The 12,733-nt window shown below is 39.1% G+C and overlaps 1 protein-coding gene across 2 annotated transcripts in view; it reads left to right on the plus strand.

The window, feature by feature from the left end:
- The first annotated feature begins 3,391 nt into the window (after positions 1-3,391).
- LOC133656895 (sodium/potassium/calcium exchanger 3-like) overlaps positions 3,392-12,733 on the plus strand; it is a 267,870-nt gene continuing 258,528 nt past the window's right edge. For both annotated transcript variants that reach the window (XM_062057755.1, XM_062057756.1), the window contains exon 1: positions 3,392-3,659. In XM_062057755.1, the coding sequence (XP_061913739.1) occupies positions 3,479-3,659 (181 nt within the window). In that variant the 5' untranslated portion in view covers positions 3,392-3,478. The remainder of the gene's footprint in view (positions 3,660-12,733) is intronic.

Genomic DNA, 12,733 nt, shown 5'->3' on the forward strand with positions numbered 1-12,733 from the left:
TTGGTCTCCTCAGTTCCCAAACGTTTACTGAGTGTTGTTAAAAGGAAAGGCCATGTAACGCAGTGGTAAAAATGCCCCTGTGTCAACTTTTTTGCAATATGTTGCTGCCATTAAATTCTAAGTTAATGATTATTTGGAAAAAACATTTGTTTCTCAGTTCGAACATTACATATCTTGTCTTTGCAGTGTATTCAATTGAATATAAGTTAAAAAGGATTTGCAAATCAATGTATTCTGTTTTTATTTACAGTTTACATGAGACAACTTCACTGGTTTTGGGTTTTGTATTTTTTGTGCAAAATAATAAATGTAGGCAACATAAAAAAATGTACAGCTTCCTGACACATGTTTGACCTGGGTTTCAATCCCAGTATACCACATTCACCAGACCAGCATTAACACTGCTCACCATGGGTGACAACGAAAAGGCCTTACGGAAATTTGCCATCATTTTCTTATCAGTGAAAGAGCAGGAAGGCGCTAGGAGTACATTTTCTGTAAAATTGCATGTGTCGCGCCCTGTCATTGTATAATTATTACATATAATTGATCGCAAAGCTCTACGTACAGCGCGTGATCTGCGTATCGGAAGGCCCTGTGTTTAATACATAAAACAAAATCATACATTATAACATGTATGAAATGACAAATATTGTTATTGTGGTAGCCATTTTTGTGTTGTTCATATTTCGGGAGTCCTGCATACATTAAGTTAAATTAATTATTTGTTGTTTGATGAATACTTGGGCCTACTGCGTTACTGCACTTTGGTGTTGGTCATTGTGGTGGTGTTTGATGAATAATTGGGCCTACTGTGCTACTGCACTTTAAATAAATAAATGATAAATGGGTTATATTTGTATAGCGCTTTTCTACCTTCAAGGTACTCAAAGCGCTTTGACAGTATTTCCACATTCACCCATTGACACACACATTCACACACTGATGGCGGGAGCTGCCATGCAAGGCGCTAACCAGCAGCCATCAGGAGCAAGGGTGAAGTGTCTTGCCCAAGGACACAACGGACGTGACTAGGATGGTAGAAGGTGGGGATTGAACCCCAGTAACCAGCAACCCGCCGATTGCTGGCATGGCCACTCTACCAACTTCGCCACGCCGCCCCTTTGGTGGTGGTCGTTGTGGTGGTGTTTGATGAATACCTGGGCCTACTGTGCTACTGCACTTTGTTGTTGGTCATTATGGTTTTGGTAGCCATTTTTGTGTTATTTGTATTTCTCTGGTTAAGTTAAAGTACCAATGATTGTCACACACACACTAGGTGTGGCGAAATGATTCTCTGCATTTGACCCATCACCCTTGATCACCCCCTAGGAGGTGAGGGGAGCAGTGAGCAGTACTGCATATATTAAGTTAATTTGTTTACTTTTTTAATTAGAAAGTCATTTTCATTCTGTGTCATTTACAGCACCTGTGAGGTGAGCATATAGGGGTGCACAGGTGAAACTGATTGGACAAATGTCGGGTTGAGAGACTGGCGGTGAAATTTTTTTTGACCACTTCTTACGCAACACTTGAGCCTTAGTTTTGTTTATAGCTTTGTATGTAGTTAAAGTTGTTTTTGTTACTTGATGGAATGTTGGAAAAAAAAACTTTTTTTTTTGCAAATAAAGCTATTTATTGGAGATACTTAAAGGCCTACTGAAACCCACTACTACCGACCACGCAGTCTGATAGTTTATATATCAATGATGAAATCTTAACATTGCAACACATGCCAATACGGCCGGGTTAACTTATAAAGTGCAATTTTAAATTTCCCGCTAAACTTCCGGTTGAAAACGTCTATGTATGATGATGTATGCGCGTGACATCAATCGTTGAAACGGAAGTATTCAGACACCATTGAATCCAATACAAAAAGCTCTGTTTTCATCTCAAAATTCCACAGTATTCTGGACATCTGTGTTGGTGAATCTTTTGCAACTTGTTTAATGAACAATTAAGACTGCAAAGAAGAAAGTTGTAGGTGGGATTGGTGTATTAGCGGCTGTCTGCAGCAACACAAGCAGGAGGACTTTGACTTGGATAGCAGACGCGCTATCCGACGCTAGCCGCCGACCGCACGGATGATCGGGTGAAGTCCTTCGTCGCTCCGTCGAACGCTGGAACGCAGGTGAGCACGGGTGTTGATGAGCAGATGAGGGCTGGCTGGCGTAGGTGGAGAGCTAATGTTTTTAGCATAGCTCTGTGAGGTCCCGTTGCTAAGTTAGCTTCAATGGCGTCGTTAGCAACAGCATTGTTAAGCTTCGCCAGGCTGGAAAGCATTAACCGTGTATTTACATGTCCATGGTTTAATAGTATTGTTGATTTTCTGTCTATCCTTCCAGTCAGGGGCTTATTTATTTTGTTTCTATATGCGGTTAAGCCCGATGCTATCACGTTAGCTCCGTAGCTAAAGTGTTTCGTCGATGTATTGTCGTGGAGATAAAAGTCACTGTGAATGTCCATTTCGCGTTCTCGACTCTCATTTTCAAGAGGATATAGTATCCGAGGTGGTTTAAAATACAAATCCGTGATCCACAATAGAAAAAGGAGAGAGTGTGGAATCCAATGAGCCAGCTTGTACCTAAGTTACGGTCAGAGCGAAAAAAGATGCGTCCTGCACTGCACTCTAGTCCTTCACTCTCACGTTCCTCATCCACGAATCTTTCATCCTGGCTCAAATTAATGGGGTAATCGTCGCTTTCTCGGTCCGAATCGCTCTCGCTGCATTGTAAACAATGGGGAAATGTGAGGAGCCTTTCAACCTGTGACGTCACGCTACTTCCGGTACAGGCAAGGCTTTTTTTTATCAGCAACCAAAAGTTGCGAACTTTATCGTCGATGTTCTCTACTAAATCCTTTCAGCAAAAATATGGCAATATCGCAAAATTATCAAGTATGACACATAGAATGGATCTGCTATCCCCGTTTAAATTAAAAACAATAATTTCAGTAGGCCTTTAAGTTGTAGTCGGAAGTGCGTATGTAAGTGTCCTAGCTGGCTCAGCCCACGGCCTTTGGTTTAGAACCTGGAAAGCTTGGAAAGGCCGATACAGTTATTGTTATATATTATTATAGATAAAAACAATAAACAATTTAATAAAAAACATAGCGTACATTACATACATTTAAAAATATAAATATGTATATAATAGAATTTACTCTAAAAATCAATGTTTATTTTAAATTTTATTTTTATGATTAGGATTGTACAATGTCAGTTCCAATACGTTACCATATCGATCGAGTATCGCTTGGGTTGTTACTGTCAGCTTTGTGGTGTCTTTTATTTTGAAAGTCTTCACCGGATTTATCTTGATGTAACATGATCTAGCTTGTACTTTGAGACGCTATCGCCAAGAGGACCGTCACATCTGTACCTGCAGCTCTCATCACACCTTCTTTCCGCACCACCACCAACGCCAGCAGCACCATCCGGGCATCCACCGTAACGCTCGCCGGAAACAAGCGTGTCATGGCCCGCGCGGAGGGAGAAGGCATGCCAGAGACAACCGTCGGAGTCGGAGTGATGCTGAGCCGGCGGAGGAGCAAAAGCAGGCGGAGAAAGCGAAAGGAGTTGTTCGCTGTCCAGATGTGCTTTACGGGCTTTCTGCTGGGACTCGTCGCTGGGCTCCAGAAGGTTACACAACACGGAGGTAACAAACACCCAAAACATAAATATTCATGTTAGAATATTGTTTTGCATGCAGTGCAAAGAACAACTAAGTGTCTTTGCACAGTTGATTTACTGCACAAGTCCTGCTCATAACAATAATTCACCTCCTTTTTGCTAAACATTGCTGACATTTGTGGGTGATTAATAGTTGATTTGCAACATTGCTCAACAAAGTTATATTTAAGAAGATGTGTGCCTGAAAAGGAGTAGAAAGAATTGGCTCCTATTTAATCCTAGTCTGTGTCTCAGTTTTATTATTGATCACTTCCTGTGTTTATTTTTAGAGAAAAAGGAAAAATATGTTTTTTCACTGAGGTCTCAGTGCATGCAAGTAAGACTGACTAATTTAATAGTTGAGTACCCCTTCAAGTTTAATGTCGAAATTATGTCAGTTTGAGAGTTTATGAAGTGTTTTAGGAGCATAGGAAGTGTTTAAAGGCCTACTGAAATGATTTTTTTTTTATTTAAACGGGAATAGCAGATCCATTCTATGTGTCCTACTTGATCATTTCGCGATATTGCCATATTTTTGCTGAAAGGATTTAGTAGAGAAAATCGACGATAAAGTTCTCAACTTTTGCTCGCTGATAAAAAAAAAGCCTTGCCTGTACCGGAAGTAGCGTGACGTCACAGGAGCTAGGATTCCTCACAATTCCCCATTGTTTACAATGGAGCGAGAGAGATTCGGACCGAGAAAGTGATGATTACCCCATTAATTTGAGCGAGGATGAAAGATTCGTAGATGAGGAACGTTACAGTGAAGGACTTGAGAGGCAGTGATGGACGTATCTTTTTTCGCTCTGACCGTAACTTAGGTACAAGCTGGCTCATTGGATTCCACACTCTCCTTTTTCTATTTTGGATCACGGATTTGTATTTTAAACCACCTCGGATACTATATCCTCTTGAAAATGAGAGTCAAGAACGCGAAATGGACATTCAGTGCCTTTTATCTCCACGACAATACATCGGCGAAATGCTTTAGCTACGAGCTAACGTGATAGCATCGTGCTTTAACTGCATATAGAAACAAAAAAAATAAACCCCTGACTGGTAGGATAGATAGAAAATCAACAATACTATTAAACCGTGGACATGTAAATACACGGTTAATGCTTTCCAGGCTGGCGAAGGTTAACAATGCTGTGCTAACGACGCCATTGAAGCTAACTTAGCAACCGGACCGCACAGAGCTATGCTAAAAACATTAGCTCTCCACCTACGCCAGCCAGCCCTCATTTGCTCATCAACACCCGTGCTCACCTGCGTTCCAGCGATCGGCAGAAGGACGGAGGACTTCACCCGATGCGTTTGGCGGCCCGGAGACGTAGGAAGTCAAGGTGAGGTCGGCGGCTAGCGCGGCTAGCGCTCCAACAAAGTCCTCCTGGTTGATTATTATTATTATTATTGATATATAAACTATCAGACTGCGTGGTCGGTAGTAGTGGGTTTCAGTAGGCCTTTAAGTGTGTGTGAAAGCGGTGTGCAAGGCTTATAATGACGTTAAATGCACTGTTTACTGTCGTTTTTACAGGGAATTATCGTACATGGAAAAACAATACCACTTATACAGTAAAATTCTGGCGAAGGAGCTACTAGTTTGTTTTTGTTTTTGGCTTAAAATCTAAAGTCATTGTTTTTACAGTTCTATACTGTAAATGGAAAATAGTCTAACTTTTATTGTAAAAAAAAAACAGGCATTTCATCGCCAGAATTTTATCATTCAATTTACAATGTTTTTTACACCAAATTAATGTAAACTGGGAAACGGTATCACTATTATTTTTAGTGGATAATTCTGGCGACAGAAGTTCCATTTTGAAATGGCAAAATCTATTGTTGCTGTTTTTACACTGCTTTACTATAAATTAAAAAAATGACTTTTGTTTTTACGGTAAAATACTGGGAGCTCATGCCCAATACTGTGCTAATTTATGGTGGTGTTTACACCGAATTACTATAAATCGGAAAAATGCATCTGTTATTTTAACAATATCATCCTAGTGACGAAGCCGCCATTTTTTTTACCGCAACAGCTACGGTAATTTTTTTTACAGTGCATTAATCTCAATACAAAAAGTATAACTTTTATTTTTTTACTGTAAAATACTGGCAGCTCAGTCACCAGAATTTTAACATTTATGGTGGCGTTTACACTGAATTACTATAAATCGGGAAAACGCGACTCTTGTTTTTACTATAACATTCTGGCGACTGAGCAGACATTTGTTTTTAAATGCAAAATTTACGGTCGTTTTTACAGTGCACTACTGTAGAAACACTAACTTTTATTTTTACAGTAAAATATTAGCAGCTCAGTCACCAGAATTTTACTGTAAAAAAAGTGTTTTGTTTTTTTTTACACCAAATTACTCCAAACCAAAAATTGAAGCAGTTACTCTTATGATAAAATTGTGGCGACTGAGCTGCCAGTATTTCACCACAAAATCTACAGACTTTTTCCACAGTGTGCATAGGATTTGGCGATAAGGTCAAAAATTATGTCATGATACTTGTTTTTTATATGGTCCAATATCGATAATTATAGATACTTTTTATGGCTTATTTAAGCCTGCCAATAAATACATTAAAACAATTTTCAACTCACCAAGGGTGCTATTTATCAGTGGAAAAGGTGTCTGTTAGTCAGTTAGGATGAGCGCGGATAAGGTAATAAAATAATTTACGTATATTTGAAGGTAGTTGCAGATTTGAGACACTAGATAGCAGTAGTGTATATGCTATTGATTATTACACAGACGGTTTGAGAAGCTACTCATTAAAAGGACACATTGGAAGTGTCAGGATGTTACCGCACGTCTGCATTGAAACCAACAAAACTAAAGACAACTTTCTGTTATTGGGTTGATATATCAAGATATAACAGTTTATTCATCTAGCTTCTAAATGAATACTTAAAGCAGTCAAAGTTGATATAAACATTGTTCAGCGATAAATAGGTACCGAATGTATAATAAACTATATTAAATGTAAATTACGTGTAAACTCTATACTTCTATTGTATATGAAATTGCTTAATATCAGTACTCGGTGTGTCCTGATCCAACAGAGGCACAAAACGGGATTACATGTGCATATATACTGTAAATGTGCACAGGGTTATATGCGTTGCATATAAAATGTGTGATGTAATGTCAGATCCAAGCAGTCCTGCAGCGTGTTTACTTGTGCAAAGCTGGACAGCCAGTTAACATCTAAATGTCCTCCAATAAGCACACAAGGATGGTGTTTTCCTGTATTTTATTTAAGTCATTTACTAAAGGTAAACATGGTAGGTTATAGGCTACGGGCCGAGCAGTTACACAACAACTACGCACACAATAGCACACGAGCTAGACATTTGTAATAAATGTCTTCAATTGAACAATATTGCAGTCTAAAACAGCACATTTGTCAATATAAACAAGTACTAAATAATTATAGCTGCATATTACTTACACATACAAGGTCTCCAAGGCAGAAGCTTATTTAAAAATATTCAGTACCAAATGTGTCTGCATCATTCAATTTCAGGAGCTTGACTTAATGAATTATTGTGACCACTAGGTGTCTCCAAAAACAATTATAAGTTTTATTTATAAGCCATCATAAGTTCTTCCAAGACGGTTAATAATAAATAGGTTAGTGTTTTTCACACCTAACATTGTTCTCTGTTTGACTAATTGAAGTTGTATAGATTTGTTTTGTGTATTATTTTGTGAGTTTGAAAATGCACTAGATCAGTTAATTATATAATTGTTTACTTTAGGAATACATTTTTTTGTATTTTCTATAACCAGCATGATGTATTTTCACAATTGTCCTTTTTTGTAGTAAAGTTAGTAAATAAAGAGTGTTAATAATTCACAAATGGTAATATTAGAGAACAGTACAGTATGGAGGGTGTGTTCGGTCCAGAATCATTCATTGATTTAGGACTGAAAGTGTTTCACTTTATGTTTAATGTGAGATATCCAACTGATATATTGTGAAAGTGGTAAATGGTAAATGGGTTATACTTGTATAGCGCTTTTCTACCTTTTTCTAAGGAACTCAAAGCGCTTTGACACTGTTTCCACATTCACCCATTCACACACACACATTCACATTCACACACTGATGGTCAATATTAAGTGTACAAATACAGCATATAATAAATACTGTACATAATTTACAGTATATTGTTGGTAATTAGTAGGGCTTCAAATCTTTGGGTGTCCCACGATTCGATTCAATATCGATTCTTGGGGTCACGATTCGATTCAAAATCTTTTTTTTTTCCGATTCAACGCGATTCTCGATTCAAAAACGATATTTTCCCGATTCAAAACGATTCTCTAATCATTCAATACATAGGATTTCAGCAGGATCTACCCAAGTCTGCTGACATGCAAGCGGAGTAGTAGATTTTTGTAAAAAGCTTTTATAATTGTAAAGGACAATGTTTTATCAACTGATTGGAATAATGTAAATGTGTTTGAACTATTAAATGAACCAAAAATATGACTTATTTTATCTTTGTGAAAATATTGGACACAGTGTGTTGTCAAGCTTATGAGATGGGATGCAAGTGTAAGCCACTGTGACATTATTGTTCATTTATTTTTATTTTTATAAATACATCCATCCATCCATCCATCCATCTTCTTCCGCTTATCCGAGGTTGGGTCGCGGGGGCAGCAGCCTAAGCAGGGAAGCCCAGACTTCCCTCTCCCCAGCCACTTCGTCCAGCTCTTCCCAGGGGATCCTGAGGCGTTCCCAGGCCAGCCGGGAGACATAGTCTTTCCAACGTGTCCTGGGTCTTCCCCGTGACCTCCGGACGTGCCCTAAACACCTCCTGAGGGAGGTGTTCGGGTGGCATCCTGACCAGATGCCCGAACCACCTCATCTGGCTCCTCTCGATGTGGAGGAGCAGCGGCTTTACTTTGAGCTCCCCCCGGATGGCAGAGCTTCTCACCCTATCTCTAAGGGAGAGCCCCGCCACCCGGCGGAGGAAACTCATTTCGGCCGCTTGTACCCGTGATCTTGTCCTTTTGGTCATAACCCAAAGCTCATGACCATAGGTGAGGATGGGAACGTAGATCGACCGGTAAATTGAGAGCTTTGCCTTCCGGCTCAGCTCCTTCTTCACCACAACGGATCGATACAGCGTCCGCATTACTGAAGACGCCGCACCGATCCGCCTGTCGATCTCACGATCCACTCTTCCCTCACTCGTGAACAAGACTCAGAGGTACTTGAACTCCTCCACTTTGGGCAGGGTCTCCTCCCCAACCCGGAGATGGCACTCCACCCTTTTCCGGGCGAGAACCATGGACTCGGACTTCGAGGTGCTGATTCTCATCCCAGTCGCTTCACACTCAGCTGCGAACCGATCCAGTGAGAGCTGAAGATCCTGGCCAGATGAAGCCGTCAGGACCACATCATCTGCAAAAAGCAGAGACCTAATCCTGCAGCCACCAAACCAGATCCCCTCAACGCCTTGACTGCGCCTAGAAATTCTGTCCATAAAAGTTATGAACAGAATAGGTGACAAAGGGCAGCCTTGGCGGAGTCCAACCCTCACTGGAAACGTGTCCGACTTACTGCCGGCAATGCGGACCAAGCTCTGGCACTGATCATACAGGGAGCGGACCGCCACAATCAGACAGTCCGATACACCATATTCTCTGAGCACTCCCCACAGGACTTCCCGAGGGACACGGTCGAATGCCTTCTCCAAGTCCACAAAACACATGTAGACTGGTTGGGCAAACTCCCATGCACCCTCAAGGACCCTGCCGAGAGTATAGAGCTGGTCCACAGTTCCACGACCAGGACGAAAACCACACTGTTCCTCCTGAATCCGAGGTTCGACTTTCCGGCGTAGCCTCCTCTCCAGTACACCTGAATAGACCTTACCGGGAAGGCCGAGGAGTGTGATCCCACGATAGTTATAACACACCCACCTGTTCCCAATTTGCCTGTTCACCTGTGGGATGTTCCAAATAAGTGTTTGATGAGCATTCCTCAACTTTATCAGTATTCATTGCCACCTTTCCCAACTTCTTTGTCACGTGTTGCTGGCATCAAATTCTAAAGTTAATGATTATTTGCAAAAAAAAAAACTGTTTATCAGTTTGAACATCAAATATGTTGTCTTTGTAGCATATTCAACTGAATATGGGTTGAAAATGATTTGCAAATCATTGTATTCCGTTTATATTTACATCTAACACAATTTCCCAACTCATATGGAAACGGGGTTTGTAGTTTGGGCAAAACAATTCTGTGCTATTCATGAGACTATTGTACTTTTTAAAAAAGTTTTGTATATATTGACTACTGTGTGTGAAGTCCTACTTCTGTTTATTATTTCTCGATATTTAAATTTTTGCTGCCTATTTTATTACTACGGTGTATCACAGGCTAAACTTTTTACACTCCTGGTTTATTTACATAAATTATTCTGCCCTCCATGAATGTTGAAATTAAGTTTGGCAGACATATAAACAATCATTTAAATCCAACTTGAGGTTGTTTATTTATATTCTCCACAATAAAGTTGGCAAAAAACTTATCACAATAAAGAAATTACATTTATTGCACATGAATTACACATACATGTAAGATTTATGTTAAATCGACAGCACAGTTTGATATAAACTGAAAAAAAGCAATACAACCATACAGGATAAAGGTTGGCCGCTAACTTAATGTTAACATTTAATAAGAAACATCCCATTGAGAGACTAAGGAATGTTTACATCGCAATTTTAAAAATAACAAAATTAACATAAAACGGAAAATAAATGTATACTTAAATTAATATATTCACCAAACTATGTGAAAACAAAAATTGACCGCTCGCCACTGAGTATTGACTAACCAGGAAGTTCTTCGCTCTCAAAAAAAAATTTAATTAATAATTAAAAAAAGAGAATCAGACTGTAATTGTTTAAAATTGTATTCATTTAGTAGAGTGCACATTAATGAACAATGTGCTGTACAGAATGTAAATGATCCAGATTATAACACTGGGAGCAAGGTGGGTTAAGTGTCTTGCCCAAGGACACGACGGCAGTGTCCAGGATGGCGGAACATGAATTTGTACCAAAAACCCTTAAGTTTCTTGGTGACCTGTCCACGCCACCCTGTGAATTTTAAAACAAATAACGTAGTCAATAATTTTGTGGAACATGTTTGGCAAGAGAGTGCCACTAATATGTTATACATGATTCAAAACATTTTTTTTACAAATAAAAAACTGAAAAGTGCGGTGTGCAATAGTATTCAGTCCCTTTTCCTCTGAGTGGAACCAATTGCCCTCAGAAGTTGCCTGATGATTGCCAATTACTAAATAATGTCCACTTGTGTGTAATCTCATCTCAGTACAAATACAGCTGCTCTGTGACGGCCTCAGAGTTTGCTAGAAAGAATATTGGGAGCAAACAGTATCATGAAGTCCAGGGAACACACCAGACAAGTCAGATATAAAGTTGTGGAAAAGTTTCAAGCAGGCTTAGGCTATAGAAATATTTCCCAAACTTTGAATGTCATGATCTGTCACATCAGATCATGCCTTGTATTGAGTTTGTTGGTCTTTTCCTGTGTTTAGTTTCTTAGTTCCGGTTTAGTGCTCTTATTTTGGTCGTTATTTCTGTTTTGCTTGTGTGCTACTGCAAGCAGCTTCACTCCTGCGTCCGAGCGTATTCTCCTCGCAGTTATTTTCATTTCGCAATTACGGCTGATTAAGTTGAGCCTTGGCTGCTAGCCTTTGCCGGGACTTTGTCATGTATATTGATACATTGTGGACACTTCTCCTGCTGCATGTTTTGCTGTTCTCCAGCATTCCGTTTTGTTTATTCCCTCTTCCGTTTAATTTAGTTTTGCATAGCCGTCCCTGCCTTTGTGCCCTTCTTAGCGGCTAGGGATGGGAATTGATAGGATTTTTCCGGTTCCGATTCCACTTTAGATTCTGCTTAATTATTGTTTTCTTTAACTTTTCTCTTATCGATACTTATTTGGGGGAAAAAAAGGAGAAAAAAGGGTTGATTAGCATTAATTTTGTTTTGTTTAGAGGTAACATGACCTTACAAAGCTTACAACAAGGTCTCAAGAGGGACATTCAAAGCATAAAGAAAGCAAACATTACTTTTTTTGTAAAGAAATATAATTAATATTCTTCTGTAGAATTTAAATTATGTGCAAATTACACCAGAATGTAAGATTTAGTAACATACGATATTAACTTATTACATGCAAAGTGAGATTTGTCAAGCCTTTATTGGTTATAATATTGACGATTATGGCTTACAGTTCATCAAAACTTTGAATTGAAAATCTCAGAAAATGTAGTTTCAAAAACTGTAAGCCATGACGATCAAAATACTAACTTTGCATGTCATAAGTTGATATCACATATTAGTTTCACATTTGAAGTTAAACTGCTGACATGAATGGACTTTTACACCATATTCTAATTTTATGAGTTTCACCTGTATAATATAATGACTGAGAGAAAATCTAGTTGCAGGAAAACATGCAACTTTTCTCTGACTACAACTGAACGTTCACCTACTGAAAAAGCAAACTTTTGACCACAAACTTAGTCGCTGCTCGGTAACATTCATCTAGCGAAAGACATGAACTGAGGCTGCCTGCTAGTCAGAATATTTTTCTCATCATGCTCATCTAAATGAGAAGGCCTTCATTTCAATTTAACAAATAATAGCGCTAACATGATAGGAGGCGTTAATTAGTACCTGTTGTATTTAAATGAAGTGCTCGCGTTACTGCTGCTGGGATGAGATTCATTTATAATTATTGCATGCTGTGTGTTCAAATGTTTCAGCATATCGCTCGCATGTCCTTCTCTTGATGAACTAGCAGCCTTATAATTATTATAAGTAGCACTGTTGAAATCTTTCCTTGTAAAATGTAGTCAACTTTAAAGCATTTGTTGCGCATGGGCTCCACCATTTTGCTATCTGACATCACTACGCACGTTGCGTAATGACGTCATCCCCACACGGAGGAATCGATAAAAGTACCTTTTAAAAAAAAAATTTAAAA

The sequence above is a fragment of the Entelurus aequoreus genome, linkage group LG09, assembly GCF_033978785.1.
Source record: "Entelurus aequoreus isolate RoL-2023_Sb linkage group LG09, RoL_Eaeq_v1.1, whole genome shotgun sequence".
NCBI lineage: Eukaryota > Metazoa > Chordata > Actinopteri > Syngnathiformes > Syngnathidae > Entelurus > Entelurus aequoreus.